The sequence below is a fragment of the Colossoma macropomum genome, unplaced genomic scaffold (assembly GCF_904425465.1).
Source record: "Colossoma macropomum unplaced genomic scaffold, Colossoma_macropomum, whole genome shotgun sequence".
Lineage (NCBI taxonomy): Eukaryota > Metazoa > Chordata > Actinopteri > Characiformes > Serrasalmidae > Colossoma > Colossoma macropomum.
Genome location: NW_023494791.1, coordinates 30,951,644 through 30,970,189, shown reverse-complemented (window position 1 = coordinate 30,970,189; position 18,546 = coordinate 30,951,644). Strand labels below are relative to the sequence as shown.

Here is an 18,546-nt window from a genome sequence, read left to right as displayed (position 1 = left end):
AATAGCAAAGAATTTTTGTTTTTCATCATACAAAATAGCACTGAAAGATTCTGAAAATCTGGAGAAATCTCTGTATGCAAGGGAGAAGGCCAAAAAACAGTATTTGCTGGCCGTGATCTTTGGGCCCTCAGATGACACTGCATTAAAAACAGACATGATTCTGTAGTGGAAATCACTGCATGGGCTCAGAAACACTTATTAAAACAGTTCACCACTGCATTTGTATTTGAAATTCGTTTTTGGAAATCATGCTCACTCTGTCCTCTGGGCTAAAGACCACTCAGCTTGTTATCAGCGCACAGTTCAAAAGCCAGTATTCATGATGGTATAGAGGTGCATTGGTGCACATGGCATGGGTGATATGCACATCTGTGAAGGCACCACTAATGCTGAATGATACATACAGGTTTTGGCAACATTATGCTGCCATGCAGACGTCTTTTTGAGGAAAGGCCTTCGTTATCTCAGCAAGACAGTGCCAAACCACATTCTGCATGTATTACAACAGCATTGCTCTGTATTAAAAGAGTATGGGTGCTAAACTGACCTGCCTGCAGTCCAGACCTGTCACCACTGAAAACAATTTGTGCATTATGAAATGAAAAATACGACAAAGGAGACCCTGAACTGTTGAGCAGCTGAAGCTCCTATATCAAATCAGAACAGGAAAACATTTCACTTTCAAAACTACAGCAGTGTCTCCTCAGTTCTTAAACTTAAATTTGTTTTTCACAAATTGGCCTCCTACAGAACCACCTTTTTTTTTTGAAAAACACAATTCTAGACTTGCATAAGTTATACTATAGAACTCTATAGAACTCTCTAGAAAGGGGAAAATTTGAATTAGCAGCTGGAAAAAAAGAAGCCGAGTTGAGCTTCATGGAGAGTTGAAAGGCATGATAATAAGCAGGTTGCTCTATTTCTGCTTGACAGCTGAGCAACATTAACTTTTCCTGTTTCACAAAACCAACAGGTCAGTATTTAGTATAGTTTGTAGTTTTGTCCTGTTTGCTAATGTTTGTAACTGCTAATCACAGCTGCTGTGCCATTTAAGGTGGAATGAGAGAACTCAAAGAAGAAGCTGTTGAAAAAAGCTAAATTTGGGTTCATAGTTTTACCACTGGTAGTATTTTTGATAAAGGAATACTTCTACCATAGTTTATAACATTTCAATAAGGTAGCACACCTTGCAACAGACCGCCTTACTTGCGTGTGGCTTAGTGACATCAAATTGATGCATAGAGCATTAGCTTGCATGTAGCAATATTTGTATTGAGACTCTTTAAAGACCTCGTAATTCGGAGGATCCAGTGATATTTGGGAGAAAAATGTACACGGGACAAAACATTTACAATTTATTTATATTTTAATATGAAACAATAAGTTATTTTCACAATTCTACCTTGTTAAAGCCATCAATTTAGCAATATTGGTTTTTAAATCAATTATCTAGAATTCCAAGCACCACAGACGTCCTCATCCCCACAGTCATGTGTAAAGGGTGAGGCCATATATTGAAGTAAAAACGCGTTTTTCTGCAAATTTAACTACAATAATCCATGCAATACACATGACAATGAAATATATGAATTAAATGACAAAGAAAACAAACGCCAAATAAATATTTTAAAATATATAATGAAAGTTGTCCTCAGGAGTTGTGTCACTGGTGTTACTGCGCAACAAAATTTTTAAATAATCACACTGATGACATCACTTGACTTCCTTTTACCTATTTTCTGAGGATCTATGAAAAAAAAGCACATGTTAAGTGTTTTTCAGTTATCAGAAATTCTCATTTAGCTCACAGTTACTAGCTCAACTCACTGGTATGATCTACTTTATTAAAACACAAAAATACTGAGCATGTAATTATAACGACGTGTATAGCGATGTATACTTAACTGAAAGTTGGAGCATCCGGATCACGACCAGCATCTCCATAAGCTCCTTGCTGTGCTGGACACTGACTGGTTCCCCTGAAAAATGGGACAAATTATATAGTGCTTTAACAAACTCATGAAATGTAGGTTTGCGTTTGTAAAGTCTGCACTGTAATGACTGCTATGAGCAATAACTACTTGCACACTGCTTTGCTGCAGACGTCCACTGTAACAGGACAGCACCTGCTCTGGTCGGTCTACAAGCACATGGTCCTTTCATTCCGTCTCACCAAGCTTTCCAGGAAGTATGTCTGGGGGGTTCACAGCATTGGCAAAAATGAACAACTTGGACCTAATGTTTGTTTTCACTGGCAAGTAACGAACAAAGAGTGTAGATAAAAAGAAGTAAAAAAGTGAAAAGCATGCAGGTAAAACAACAAAACTGAAGTAGTCCTGTAACACGAGACAAGCTCTTGTAAATGAAGTTGACATAAGTACCACTAAAATACTTAAAACAAAAGTAAACTCCTAACCCCTAGAGATTTCAAAACACAAACAAGTTAAAAGACATTACCTGTGGTAGGTGTCCTCTCTCTAGAGACAGTGTGAAAAAGGCCACTAACTTGACAAAAGTCAAGTCAGGCAGGTTGTGGTTGCACAAGTATTTGTGATAGATATGGAGACCCTTAACATATTTTTGATACCACTATGATTGCGCTCATTCCCTAAAAGGTGATGAGCTGTGAACAGAGATTTTTTTTTATACAAATAAAAGGGACAAAATAAATACATAGACAACACAGGCAAATCCTAGCCAAAACGAGCGTAGAGACAAGGCCGAGCACTCTATGCAGCTACTTGAGCAAAGCAATTAAACGGTCAGGCTGTGCACAGAGAACTAAAGCACTAGTAGTGAAAGCATGTTTAACTATAAACAGGGTCTGCTCCTGAGTGGCACAACCATCTAAGCGTTGACCCCATCATCAGGAGATCGCCCTGGTGATGCTACAGCCATCCGTAGCCGGGAGTCCACAATTGGCCTCGCTCTCTCTGGGTGGGCCTTTCTCCCCCCATCACTCAGTGCGATGCTAGTCAGCGCAGGCGTCTGTTAGCTGACGTAACAGATGTGGCGGTTGGCGCTTTCCTCCGAGCGCGTTCGGCTGTCCAGTGATGTTGCGTGAGCAGCAGTTCGAAAAGAAGCAGTGGTTGGCTTCACAGGTCTCGGAGGAAGCCCGTGTTAGCCTTCACCCTCCTAGCATTGATAGCATTGTGTGATTGGGGGAGTCCTAACTAGCGGGTGGAATTGGAGACAACTAAATTGGGAATCGGGTAAAAATAAAAAAATAAAAAAACACTATAAACAGTGTCCGTGGCGGCGGGAGGCACAGAAGATGAGGGAAAATGCTGAGTCAAACTTAACTCAGCACGAGAGCAAAAGGTAAGGTAAGCGCCTCTGCACAAATGCCCATGCTAACCCAGAGCTAGACGGCTATTTCCGTCAGGCACAAAGTAGACACGTTAGGTTAACCTACCGCCGGCACAGATGATCTGCGGTGTTTTTCAGACCCTTTGTGGTGAACAGACTTCATCAAGGTTGACACTTTCTGCGTTTGCACTTGGGAAACGGAATCTTTGGTCCAAGCCTAATTTAGCGTGCTTGCTAGTGTCTCACAAGCAGCAGTAACGTGATGAAGACTTGTCAACCGACAACGCACCAATCGAAGCAGCTACTTTTTGGTCTGATTAGCATAAATATCCCGGATGTTACAAGGCAGCAACAAAAGCACTGATTTCGTCTCATTCATTCAATATTATGCCACGTCATTCAACATTCAGCATCTTCCTACATCCTACCGTCTGACAAGTGTGAGTGGGGGGCATTTTCCTTCGCTCACCACCAATGTGAAACATTCTGGCTTTACGGCTCAGAAAAGCTGCCCGTTTGCAATTGATTGCAGCGATACGGCCAGTGATAATAGGTATGACGTTTTCCTGTTTTTTATAATGCATGGCCTACTGCAAAACCTCTCGCTTTTACCCACAAAAACCCTTCAAAACAAACTTTTAGCTCACTCCTTCTTCTACCAATACCTCTTGTCCTAATTTTAAACACTGTCCCAATAAAAACCACAAATTTAATCTTAGCTCTGGCCTTTACTGTAACCCTTGTCACATACCTAACCCAAGCTCTGATCCTGAATTTAAACTTTTTTTTCCACTATTAACCACAAATCCCTTCTTAAAATCAATGGAAAACCTAATCCCAACCCTCATTTTGGACCTACATTTAAACCATTTTCCTGACCCTAACCCTAGCTCTGTCGTTTACTGTAACCCGTTTCACATACCTAACACTACCCCTGATAGTGAATTTAAACTTTTTTCCCAATATTAACCACAAATCTCTTATTAAAATCAATCTAAAACCTAATCCCAACCCTCATTTTGGACCAACATTTAACCATTTTCCTAAATCTAACCCTAGCTCAGGCATTTCCTGTAACACTGGTCCTATATCTAACCCAACATCTGATCCTAAATTTAAACCTTTTCCCAATATTAACCACAAATCCCTTCTTAAAATCAATGCAAAACCTAATCCCAACCCTCATTTTGGACCTACATTTAACCATTTTCCTAACCATAGCTCTGGCCCTTACTGTAACCCTTGTCATATACCTAACCCAAGCTTTGATCCTTAATTTAAACTTTTTCCAATATTAACCACAAATCCCTTCTTAAACTCAATCCAAAACCTAATCCCAACCCTCATTTTGGACCTACATTTAACAATTTTCCTAACCCTAGCTTTGGCCTTGACTGTAACCCTTGTCATATACCTACTCTAATCCACAAATGACCGGTGTGGCTGCAGGTTTTCACTCAAAACAAGCTGGAGCACACCTGATTCTACTTGTTTAATCAGTTGGTTTCAGTCTTTAAACTGCTGATCAGGTGATCTCCTGCGCCTTGGAATAAAAACCTGCAGCCACACCAGCCCTTTGTGGATAAGATTAGCACAGGGGTGTCCAAAGGTTCACCGCTTGTCCACGTTCAGAAGTCCCACAATGAATGGACGCCATTTAAACCCGCAGAATTTATAAACCGGCTCTGATAAAACCGACAAGACACAGTCGTGGCAGAAAGTGCACTGACGTCATTAAAGCCAGGCGTACACTATGCGATTTTTGCCCGATTTGGTCGGAGCCGATTGAATTTCATGATCGGGCCGAATTTCAGCTTCATCGGCCGTCGTTTGCTGTTAAGTGTGAGAGGGGAAACGATACCCGATTAACTGCCCAAACAGTCGTCGGGCGATCGGATAATTTTCTGACATGTCAGAAATTTTGGTTGTTTGTCTCACAGTGTGAACAGCCTCACGCACCGATTTCTCAAAGTCGCACCCAAAACCACAAACAATCACAACCACCGCTTCTACACGGAGGCAAAAAGTCCACATTTGCGGCACCAGCGTCCATATATGGCGACTTTGCTCCGTTTGACTGAGTTGAATTGTGGTGTAGTGTAAATGGACACTGTGATTTTTGTCTTCATAGAGATGCCTGTCTGTAAACCGCCTGTTCAGCTTCACTGCACAGTGTGGCACAAGTTAGCTAGTACAGCTGCTGTAGCGGTTTGTCAATGGCTGAATCTCAATCGGCCCCTCCTTCCTATGTAGTGCACTAAGTTCTGGCTTCTATACCAAAATAGTGCACTGTTTGTCCAGTATGGAACTGTGCACACATGGCTGAATTTCAGAAGGCATTTATTAGGCATGTTATGCATTTATGGGTGCAGGAGCCACTATTTTAATATGTAGTGCACTATGTAGGGAGCAGGGAGCAATTTGAGATTCAGCCAGTGTTTTGAGGACATCGGAGGCGCAGCGTGTTGTTTTGAATGAAACAGCTTTATTGTACACAGAACGTCTGTAGGGGCTGCGTTAGGGATCTGTCACCAAAGGAGATTTCTAAAATAGCACAGTGTATGTCTGGCTTACTAGGCTGGCGGTGCACGTCAGGCTGAGAGTGCAGGTCTGCAGCCAGACCCTTCTAATAATAATCTAATTCAGTGATAACAAATTATGATTTAGCTGGAAAGTATAATTTGGTTAAGTACTGATATGATCACGTGTAAATGTTTTATTTGTTTCTTCCAGGTGCGTTTCTGTTTACCCTAAAGGGAAGCAATCTGAGCCAGTTTGTGTGAGCCTAAACATGTACAAGTGCAAATTTGCACCAGGAGCAGAGAGGCCCCTGCACCAGTGGCACATTTGCAGACCCATGACATGCTATTAAACATTTATCAAATGTTTTTGTTTTTGTTTTATTTTTATAATCTGTATTTATAACTTTTTTGTATTTTTGCAATTTACATAAGTTATTAAACATATTTTTAAATATAACTAAGAAAAATAAGATTTTTTTGTTTTGTTTTGTTTTGTTTTATAAGGTTTAAAATCTTAAATTGCCAGTTGACCCCCAGGATTCTGTTTTGCAGGCCCTCAAAACAGCACCTGCAATAAAGGGTCGTATTTTATTTATCCAAATTTCAAAAATCTAGCACCTTAACCGGAAATAGATGTGCAGAATGCGCGCGTGGCCTGTTTGTCGGGGTTCTGCAGAACTGACTCCCCTTCACGTGCACGCGCGTGTCGCAGGCATATGGGCACTACAGATTACGCTCGTGATTTCGGTTGTTTCTGTGTGTAAATAACGGTTAATAAGGGCGATTTACAAAACAACAACATTAAACCACAACGTCTCTTTTTACTGCGCAGCTTTTCACAACGCACCTCTAGCTCCTTCCCGAAACCCGAGTCAGGGCAGCTGCCACAGTATTGTAAGGAGAGCAGTATAAACACAGGATAGCACAGTCTGGAGCTGCAGCGCAGCTGCTGGACGGTTACATCCGACGACGTGACGTTACAGTAGTACTTTTTCTCATCCTTATCGGTCAGCTCAGATTTCACTGTTAAACGGCGGGAGTCCTGTAGAGTCTCTTCCCCATATCGCTTCAGTGTTTTGCTGACATCAGATACTAACACCTATAAAGACGTCACGTAGTGTCCCAAAACGCCAGGACCAGGCCTATCCTACAACACCCATGCCCGATCTTTCTTGTCTTTGTCGTTTTTCACCTCCTGATTTCTGAGCTTCTGCGACAACAGGTGCACGTTTATTTCCGGTTCAAGTGCTAGAAAATGTTCAATTTGAATAAATGAAATACGACCCTTTATTCTTGTTGTTGTTTTTGTTTTGTTTTGTTTTGTTTTGTTTGTTTTGTTTATTTTTATTTTATGGTTAGTTTGTGAAACTGTACAACAAATATATTTCTTGACTTTTTCACAGAACCAAAAATGAGAACTGAGACGTTTTCCCGTTTCGCTGGATTTAATATGAAAATAACTAAAACATACACGGACCCTGTCTCCCCCTGGTGGTGGATATCTGCTAACACAACACACACAAAGCCCCGCCGGTCACCGCAGTGTTATACACTGGGGATACGAGCCTGCAGGTAACAATGTCAGTTCAGTTCATTAGAAGTAGACGTACTGTTTTATTTGCAAATACTGGTTGTAAATAACTGCACTAATTGTTATTACAACAAAATTATTACAACCCATGCAGTAAATCGATTTACTCTTTAATGTATTTTAGAAAACATTTATATACATTTCTACCTGCATTACCAAATATATTACAATATCTAAATGCATTTACACATGACTATTAGTATATTTCACTACATTTGTTGAATAGTTTCTTTATATAAATGTATGTGTGTGCAAAAAAATGTGTGCCGTCAATAATTAACCCAGTTTGAAAGTCACTTAGACATGTTCTGTTTGATTCAAAATCAGTCATAGTGCAATGTTACTCTTATTGAATACTGATTTCATTTGGATCAGAATTATAAGTAGTTATTGATGTTAGTTTTGGAAAATGAAAAGTTCATTTTGAAATTACTGTGTGCATTATTATCAAAACAATATACAATTTACGCACATTAATTGTACAAAAAGTACAATTCACCTCAACCTTTACAACACCAGCGTTGACCGCTTTTGATATTTATAGGCATTTTATTAAACTGGTCCAGATAAATTCTTCCTATTGTAGTACAGAAATAGCCAGAAATGTTAAAGGGTAATTCTACTGATGTTTTAACATTTCTGCATAATTCCCTCTTTTAGATGTTCTGGCAGGGATGGATGAGAGGCAGACACAGAGCTCCTGCCCACAGCTCCCCATCACTCCCTGTGCTTATTCTTCAAATAATTTACACTCGAAAAGCTCAGTTTGCACAAATTTGGGCAGAAGAATTGCAGTGGTGCTACTTGAAACTACAGGAGCTATTTGAAATAATTGAATCCATTCATCATCACTTGCTCTTGCCAGTTGTGTAGACTTTTCAAACTAATAAATTACTCTGCATCCCTGATGGCTGATCATGGATGATTTGTTGTCAGGTGTCTTAAGTTGCTGGAAACCATTGCTTGGTTTGACAGTTTCATTCCACATACGAGGCATATATGGAGAGGGCTTGAATACCCAGTAAAGATGAACGTGAATGACAGTCAGTTGTCATCATACTGTCTATTCTTTGCTGCTGGCTGCTACTTCCCTCGCTGCGGAACTACTACTGGATGATGAAGTGTCTGGAGCTCAGATTCAGTGTTATCTGATTCTGGAATCTTTTTTATTTCAAAAAACGCTCCATGTGTGCTTCATGCAACACTCCCATAACGCAACCTGCAGGAAAGAAAAACAACCCACTGTAGTATGCTATTTACATCAACATATACAGTATGTAGTCATACGCTGACCTTAGTGTTGACATTGTGACATAGGGAGGCAAATTTAGATGATGTATGAGGTGACTAATGATCTGTAATTTCAAGTGGTGTTAGTCATTTTTTGGAATTTATTTTTTTTTACAGACACCAACTTCAGAATATTTTTTGACCGCACCACTGACAAAGTCAGATGGCACCCCATTTGAGAAAGGCTGGTCTAGTTCTTGTCACTATCGCTGTGAAAAATTCTGACTTGCTAAGTTTCTCTAGAATGGAGCATTTCATATCAAACCGCACTGAACTTTGTTTATATTTTATCTATTTAATTGATTGAAATTATAGGAAAATTAAAAAAAAAATCTGTGGAATTCCCTTTTAAAGTTGACTATTTAAAATCTGAAAGTTTTTCAGTTTTTGACATAATTGGAAAATGCCTGTTGTCCTTTACATTATGAATAAAGTTTATGATGAATGGACCAAAAGATGCAGTGGCTTGGAAAAATGTCTGGTTCTCCTGTGAAGTTATCATTTTGGAGGTACAAGGTTTTGTTCTGACAACAGCAATATACTAGTTCTGATAAGTCAGAGTAAATGTTTTGTGCTTGGTGTGTTAATAAATATAATTTGCTATTATTTTATAATGTCACATCATAAAGTAACTGTCTGTTATATAGTTCTACTAACTAACTCACCTGTGAAGGGTGATATGTGTGCAGATGACATGGGCATGCCATTGCAGCTGCAAGCTAACACACTAACCCAAAGGTAATACATTAGGCCTAAGCTAAATTACTAGCTGCAAGCTAAGGCACTAGCCCCTGAGCATATCTCTATATTTTTGACTAGAATTGTATTTGTAAAGCACCAGTCCATGGTGTATCCTGCCTTCTGCCCTTGACAGCCGGGATGGGTTCCAGCACCTCCCCGCAGCCCAGAAGGATAAGCGGTTTAAATGATGCGTGTGTGTATCTGTAAAGCTGTATTTTTGACAGTGATATGTTACACTGCCATCAGTGTCTGATTCAGCTTTTCAGTTTTGCCAGTTATTGAACACAAAACTTTCATACAGAAAACAGTGTACAAAAGAATAACACCCAAAGCCTTGAGTGAATGTATTGGATGGAATTTGAGGCATGATCTGAAACCACTGTGAATCATTCAAGTTAATGTTGGTGGCAACACGTTCAGTCTAAACGTGTTAGACAGATGTTAATACTGAATGAATGAATGCTGCGGTCAATATTAAATCAGTCTTGGACTTCAGATTTTAACCACAGTTTCTTCTTTCTCATGTAGAGTTTCCTCATTCCAAGCATAACCCTATAGTTTTGAACGATGCCACTCATGATGTCATTTGTTTTATTCTATTTCTGTCACTGTTTACTGAATTGCAAGTGAGTCAGTGTTAGAGCTGTCATTTAAACCCATTTAAACCTGCAGTACTTAGTAAACTGCAGCTTCTAGCATTCCTGCCCCAACACACCTGTTGCAGTTATTTATTAAGTCTTTCGCTGAATCAGGTGTGTTGGGGTGGAAAAGATTTTAAGCTGTATAGGAAAGGGTTGGACATGAGAGGCCAGTGTGAAGATTTCACAGCATCAAGTTTGCCCTGACGGATACATTTTCCAGACTGTCACCTTGCGAGCCATGCTAGAAGAAGAAGCAGCAGAAATGCAGACTTAAGATAAGAAAAGCAAATAAAAAAAACTATTCTGCAGAGACATGTAAGGGTAATAAATATACCGTTACCAGGCTGTGAAAGGAAAGTTTGCACTTTTTATACCCTTTCCAAGGAACAAACAGGAACAAGGAACCTTCTTTCTGAAGGTCAACAGGCAAGGTTGATGTTCATCTTTAAACAAGGCTGAATTTTGTTTCCTGTGTGCCAGCTTCTTAACTAAAGGTTCCGATCCACCTTTAATGGTACAGATTGTACAGGTGCCAAAGAGCTCATCAAATTATTCATGAGCCCATCAAAAAAGGGAAAATGGCTCGTTTCGTTCTAGGGTGAAATCATAGGGTTTTAAATGGGCGTGGAAAGCCACATCTGGGCATGTTGCCCCCTACAATAAGAGTCCATAGCAAAATGGACCAAGTGCAATAAATGCTAGAGGACACATAACCCAAAACTAACATGCCAAAACATTTTGTCAACATGCTATGATATGCCACTCTACAGTCAGTGACAAAAACAGTTAATAGATTGCATACAAAAGGGTTAAGCTCATGATAGAGTCTAGGGAGCTTCTACATGTCAGTCAGTTTGCGATGGTGGTGAATCTGCACTCCATTGTACTCTTCTCACTTTTTTGTGGTGTTGTGGTTGTGCAGCAGCTCTCACATCCTGTATCAAGAACACAGGACATGTAGCACATTTTCTGTGTTTATTTTCACAGAGTCTTTAGCTGCACAAGTCATGTTAACCACTTGCTACCACTTGACCCCCCCCTCGCTAACTGTGTACATATCAAGTCTGATCAATATGGAGGCCTGTTTCTCAGTGAGTGCTGCTTCTTAGTAGAGTGATTAAAATCAATGTAGACAAGAGGGAACCTGGACTGGACATTATAAGTCCAAAAGTCACCTGAAATCAAGTGTATTGTAGCATTTGCTACACTTAAAAAAGACAGCTTTTGCACAAGTCATGGTTTATGCTTTATTCTGTTCTGTTCTTTTTATTCTATTTCATTCTATTTATATTTATATATCTATATATTCTTAAACAAAAATCCTCACTCCAGAGGACCACAGAATCTTTGAACCAAACTGGGGGCTGGCCCCTTCTCACAGGGCATGCTGGGTAGGCCTGTCCACCGCCCCGGCCGGCACAAGTACCACGGTGTGCCTGCTCCTCAGCAGTGGATGCCTCCAGTCTTCTCTCAGGCCATGTCCTTAGTGCAGCAGCACCTTTGCGTACCTTACTGGCGGGCAGCTGAATGCCAGCTCTGTGGCATCTTCTCTATCAGTGCAACAAAGCAGAGAGACTGAAGCGGTGCATGCGACTGCTGCGGCAGTCCTTGCTTTGTTGTGCACTGGTCAAAGCAATGCATATACAGCTCCATGTCCTCCTAGGCACAGCAGAACTTATGACAGCTCACACATTCAAGTCTGGTGCAACTTTGATTCTGACAAGGGTGCTGCTCATGTGCACCAACCCTGTCCTTCAGGGATCCATTAATGGCTCTGGTGGTGCGTTTTCAGTTCTTTCATCACTGTCGGCTTCACCCACAAAAAGCCTACCGATCTGTTGTATGTGTGCTATATTCTATGCTGTTGTGCACTGCGGTAACAGCATTAACAAAAGTGCTCTGAAAAATTGAACAAACTTGTTAAGAAGGCTGGCTCTGTTGTAGGAGTCAAACCGGACTCTCTGGGGGTTGTGGCAGGACTCTCAACAAGCTATTAGCCATTTTGGACAATACCCCTGCATACAACACTGGATAAACAGAGACGCACATTTGGCGGACTGTTATAGCTATACTGTGTTAAAGAGCACCATGTGAGATTTTTCTTACAGACTGCTATAAAGCTCTACAATGAGTCTCCTTACTGCAGAGAGGTACTCATCTCCTGCTGTCTGAACTGCGCTGAATGTCCTCACTATATTCAGGCTATTATTCATACACACACACTGTGCAATACATGATCATCATACTCAATCATACTGATGAGCTCAGTGACTTTATACATGACACTCTGATAGGATGCCACCTCTGCCACAAGTCAGTCTGTGAAATTTCTATCTTGCTAGATCTCCCCCTGTCAACTCTAAGTGCTATTACTGTCAAATAGAAGCATCTAGGAGCAACAGCAGCAGTAGACCACACTAATTCATAGAGTGGGGCCGCTGAGTGCTGAAGCACACAGTGCTTATTCTCTGTTGAATCACTCACTAAAGATATACACAACCTTCAGATCAGAATGCACAATGCCAAGCGTCAGATGGAGTGGTGTAAAACACGCCGCCACTGAATTCTGGAGCAGCAGAAACTTGTTCTGTGGAGTGACAAATCACGCTTCTTTGTCTTGCAGTCTGATGGATGAGTCTGGGTTTGGTGAATGCCAGGACAACATGACCTGTCTGACCCCCGTTGTGACGGGGGGGGGTCTTTCTAGCAGAAGCAGCATTACTGAGTCAGAAGAACAAAAATGGTGTCTGTGAGCTGCTATGAGTCACTCTGTAAAGTCTGAAGTAATGATTTACTACAGGTTGGATTTTGTGGGAGTTATGTCAGACCATGTCATAAGTCTTTACAGATTAATGTTACACACACAGGCCCAAAAATAAGGAAGACACGTGCTTCACCAAGTTTTGAATTTTTCAGCTCTTTTTGAATACCCTTTCAGTGTCCTCGCAATCATTAGGTTTGTCCACTCATGAAAACGCTGCCAACTTTTCTGGAGTCAAGCTCATCTAAAATAGACAGATGCACAGTGGAAATGTGAATTGTGGTCTGCTGAGCCAACCTCTCAGATTGTTTATAGAAATAAAGGACGTTGTGTTCTTCAGGGCAAAGGAAAAAAGGACCATGCAGGTTTTTAACAACATTAAGTTCTGAAGCCAGGATCTGTTGTAGTATGTGGGGTTATTAGTCAGGGGTATTAGTCACTGAGAGTTATATATTGGAGTTAAAATATACTTTGGAGCAACATATGTTGCTTTTCAGACGTGGTCTTTTTCAGTGACTTCCATGTTTATTTCAACATGACAGCACCAAGAAACATTCTGCATGTGTTTGAACAGCATGGCTGCATAATCAGAGAGCACAGGTGCTAGACTGGCCTGCCTGTCTCCTGTTGAAAACATGTGGTGCAAAATATGACAATGAAGTTCTCACATGGTAATGCAGCTAAAGATTTGCATTGTTCTACTTTCAAACCTGGAACGTTTGGTGTCTTCAATCTCCAAACATTTATTGCGATGTAAGTGCTGTTTAAAAGAAAAATAATATGTATAACAGCGGTAAACATGCTCCTGTCTTAACTTACTTGGATTGTGTTGCAGGCATCAAACTGGAATGAGCATCAAATATTGTATTTTTGTACAGTTTTCAATTTTAAAACAGGTCAAACAGAATTTAATAATCACTGCTTTCTGTTTTTATTGGCATTTCACATATTATCCTAATTGTTTTGGAACTCAGTTTATAGAATCTAGACTTAACTTTGGGCCTTAATCTACATTGCCACTCCCACACTGAGGTTCTTTATGAATATGGATGTTTTATAGGTGTATTGGTGATTTAGAATTTCAGATTTGTAAGTGTAGAGCAGCGGTTCCCAATCCTGGTCTCTGTCCTACATATTTTAGTGTTCCCTGCACACCTTATTTAAATAATCAGCTAATTGAAAGTTCCTTCCTGAGTTGAAGTGGATGTGTTAGAGCAGGAAAAAAACAAAAATGTGCATGTCAGGAGGTAAAAGAACAGTGTTAGGAACCTGTGGTCTAGAGCAGTGTGTCTCAAACCGGCCCTCAGAGCCCCAGACAGTCCATGTTTTTGTTCTCTCTCGACTCCTAACATACCTGTCCAACTGTTCAACTATTAGAGGCAAGAGTGACCTGTGGGTCCTTAGATGTTCTGCAGGGACCTTTGGTGACTTCCTGGATTTTTTGCCTTTGGGTCCTTGGAGAGGTTTTGGCAGGTTGCCACTCTTGGAAATATTTACTGAATTAATGTTCCAAGTTTCCTCAATATGAAGATATTGGCTGTCTCTGTGGTTCAGTGATGTCCTAGAAACTTAGAAATTGTTTTGTAATTCTTTACAGGCTGATACAATTTGACAGCTTTATTTTCTCATCTCTTTTGGGTTTTCTTTTGATCATGGCCTTGTGTGCTTGTAAAAACTTTGTGATGAGAACATCACTCTGATGATAAATTTCAATATGAGTGAGGTTAACAGGGCTGGTTGCATTTAAGTCTGAGGGGAAATTACTTTTTCACATGGGTGATTTGCATGATGGATAAATTTTGCTCCTTAAATATAAAAAAAAACAATTATAGTTAAAAATGTGTTTTCTGAAAGAATGTGAACCTTTTTCAAACTTGTTCTATATAGCACTGAAACTGCTTCTTCTATTGTTACAAGCTCATATTGTAACAGTAGAAGAACCTGTTTGGTGCTATATAGAACCATTTTTTAAAAAGGTTCTAGGTAGAAGAACGGAAGAACACTTTCACAGTGCAAAGGACCCTTAAATCATGCAAAGGGTTTTTTGAGTGATCATGGTTCTATATGGAATCTTTTCCTTTACAAAATAATGTGTGAAGAACCATTGTTTTTATGAGTGTACCAATTCAGTGTACTATTTTGCTAAATTGTTTAGTTGTGCTGGTCTTTGAGAATTATTTCTTGGCTACTTTTTGTTTACAAAGTACTTTCTTTGTGGATATAAATGTTTCATGCTGTTTTATTCATTTAGATAATAATTGTGAAAGTTGGTGTAAACCATTTTTATTTTATATTATATATAAAATTATAGTTTTCCTGCTAAGAGAAAATTCTTCTCTATGGATAGCCACAATTCCTCAAGGAGCACTAGCATGAATACTTCTCTATCTTCAGCACCATGGACTGATGAAATGTGCCAGATACTCAATTGTCTTTAGACTGACCTCAGACCTGACTTTTATAGCCTTAAATTATATAAAGCCTGCTAACTGGTTGAGTTATTCTTAAGTTATAGGAATGAGGAATGGAAACCTGGACGAACCGATGTGTCCTGTGCATTTAAGGGGTTAAAGGTGAAAAATATGTACTGATGTGTCATTGAGGAAGAAGATGGCTTTATTTTCAATATTTGGACAGCTGTCCAGTTCCCTTGTACCACACATACACACACACACACATTTTCCAAATCGCTTATCCGTGTACTGATAGAATAGGCCAAATAAAAATATAAAATATGGCTGTGCAGCCTATTGGCCATATTGATATAAACTTAATTAATACATTGATGCAATATATTAGTTTCCCCAAATAACAGCTCATGCTGTAAGTGAACTCTATCAAGACTTGGTTTCAGCAGGTCCCTTTAATTATAATTTTAGTTTGCTTTATGTCTGCTGGCTATTGACAGTCCAGCTGCTATTGCATTGAATCACATAGCTGCCCTATTGGTTAGGCCAGTGGTCACCAACTCTGCTCCAATCTTAATCCACACCACCTGATCCATCTAATTATTACCTTCAGAGGTCCTTGCTTAGGTGAAGGAGGTATTTTATATTTGGGTTGGAGGTAAACCCTGCAGGAAAGTAGATCTCCAGGAGGAGTTTTGGTGACCACTGGTCATTATGTCATTGTACCTCAGCAAAAATCAATAGTGTCTTGTACACATAATTGATCTAATGATACATAACCTGTGTCATTATAATCAGGTGTAATAAAAGAGGAGTTTATTCCAAAATTCTGTATATCCATTTGTAACAATTTTGTATATAAAAGGTTAAAAAAAAATAATAAGATTTCACATATAATGGAAAATATATTTTTATTTCTCTCATAAAGGTGATATCATCATATAGCAGATATTTCTTGCATGTAAAAGCCCAACAGCACATGAAAAAAAGTGTAAAAGATCCTGTAAAAGTATTTCAATCTGAAATAACAATGAAAATAAAAGAAAATTCAGGACATCTCTGTAACATAGACTTAAACCCAAAGAACCAAAACAAAAGGCCAAAAACAAGTTTTAAATGGCCTGGGATTTGTATTTCTTTTTGGAGGGAGGCTATTTTGAATTTCTCTCTCCAGACTCTTTAGCAGGTGCTGGTATGCTGTGCTGCCTCCTCTCAGAACAAAGCAAGCAAAAGAATTGATTCACTAAAAAACATCTATAAGCTATAATAAAAGTGAATAATGTCATTTAAAAAACGTGATTTTAAACACACAATGCAGTCTCATTTTTAAGCCATAAATCAACTTAAAACATCTAAGTGCCCACCACTATATAACTAATGAGTACATTTGAAAAAAAGAGAGATCAGACTACTGGCTTCTTTATAATGTAACAAACAAACACACCAAAAAAGGCTGAAATGTAGTATTAAACATGTTCTAGATGTACAGCATTTAGAAGCTCTGTTTTAAGCAGTAGCGTTGCTTCAGCATGATAACTTTACCCGGCACAAGCCCACTAATCTGTAGCTCAGTAATATGCAGTATTTATTAAAACACAACAGTCTCCAATAAAGACAAACAGGTATAGATAATCAGAAATAATCACTGATCAGGAGTCTTACATACTGTCAACTCCTCTATCTGATGGCTGTTTCTGCCTGAGATGTTTACTGATATTTACTAAATAAACAGTTGAACAGTTACAAATAAAGATGGCACTAATGCTGATCCACTGAGCCATAAACCATTTTTTGACAATTGAGAGTACTGCAGGTACCAGAACTTTCCAGATCACAAGTTCAGTAATATACAGCATTTATTTAAAACAGAGCTCTCTTAAAGACAAACAGGATAGGATGGATAAACAGACCTGATATAATACAGGGTAACATTATTGGTGAAGATCCCACACTGGAGGTCTTTTTGTTTTTATGCATTTAAGATCACTTCTCTTACCAGCACTTTTGAGTTCATAAACCACCTTACACCACAGTTTATTCTTCTGATCTCTTTTTTTAATGGCTGTGATGCGAAAGACCTCGTATGGAGGAATTAGCACCTCTTGTTCATGTGGCACAGCTGAGTATTTTTTCAGTTTAGCTCCGTAACAAGTCTTAATTTTGAAACAGGACTCTTCACCAAAATTTATCAACTTGTTTGTCAAAGAGCTGGAAGTGAAAGAACCAAATCGAATTTTTTGATTGACAGCCACGTTGTTAATTGTGAGTCTGGTTCTGCGATATGAGGTTGCACACCAAAACCTTTGACTTAGTTGTTTTTTGAGTTGCTGAACGGCTTCAGTCAGAAAGAAATACAACGTGTAAAACTTAAAGTCACCTGACTTGTACGCTGCTTTTTCTTCACGGCAAGCTTTGTTGAACACCACATGCGAGCAATCTGAATTATATAAACGGTCTTGTGTATACATGTATATGGCGGCAGACTGGTTTATGTTGAGTCCATCTTTGTTGCAGTTACTAAGTGCATTTTGCCAGGCAGCCGAGAAACCAGGAGTATGATTTTTTTCCTGTTCAGTGTACTTTGATTCCACTAACTTATACATGTCAGCCTTACAGCCCTCAAAGGAGTCATCCACAGAGTTGTTGGCCATGTCCAGGGGCAGAGTCTGACCACTGCTCTGCAGGAGAGATGACAAAGTGCATGAAATAATCAGATACACAATAGCTTACACTTAGACTTTTATGTATTAGCAGCTGTTAAAAAACATCAGCAAGGAAGTGGTAATTGTGGTTGTTATTCCTTCCAAATGCTTGACCCATTATTTATACAAAACAATTTCAGTGGTCATAGTGTTGGTGATTTAGTAAGTGTGTAAATATACAGCTCCTACCTTCCTTACAGACACAGAAACAGTCATCAGGAACAGCACAGTGGCCACAGATACGGTCATCTTCATACAGCTTAAGTCTTTTGTAATGGACAAACCCCCGACTGCAGAGAGATTGAGATTTTGGTAAACGTATCAGTGATGCTTGACTATCATAGTGTAAATGTTCAGGGCAATGCAGGTAGAGATAAACACAGATATCAGGCAACAGTATAATTGTTCTCCATACACACAAGGCAGGTGTTTTGTTGCATAATAGCCAGAATAACAATCACACCAGCAGCTTAAAGACACTTTACTAACCTGCTTTTAGTGGTGTAGTTGCCTCCAGCAAGTCACAAAGTATGTTTGCTTAGATCTAGAATTTCAAAATCCAGAATTAATCCAGAGTGGTA

At 39.4% G+C, this 18,546-nt stretch overlaps 1 protein-coding gene and 1 long non-coding RNA gene across 2 annotated transcripts; both read right to left on the bottom strand.

Moving 5' to 3' along the window:
• Positions 1–1,835: 1,835 nt before the first annotated feature.
• Positions 1,836–7,041, bottom strand: LOC118810786. The gene is made up of 3 exons (XR_005007445.1): positions 6,679–7,041; positions 2,082–2,194; positions 1,836–1,979 (listed from the first exon to the last, which is right to left on the bottom strand). It is a non-coding gene; the product is annotated as an uncharacterized LOC118810786 (long non-coding RNA).
• Positions 7,042–16,335: 9,294 nt separating this feature from the next.
• Positions 16,336–18,220, bottom strand: LOC118811075 (NAD(P)(+)--arginine ADP-ribosyltransferase 2-like). Its single transcript, XM_036575288.1, has 3 exons — positions 18,155–18,220; positions 17,237–17,941; positions 16,336–16,455 (listed from the first exon to the last, which is right to left on the bottom strand). Exons 1-3 carry the CDS (start codon positions 18,218–18,220, stop codon positions 16,336–16,338), a joined length of 891 nt encoding a protein of 296 aa, XP_036431181.1.
• Positions 18,221–18,546: the final 326 nt, after the last annotated feature.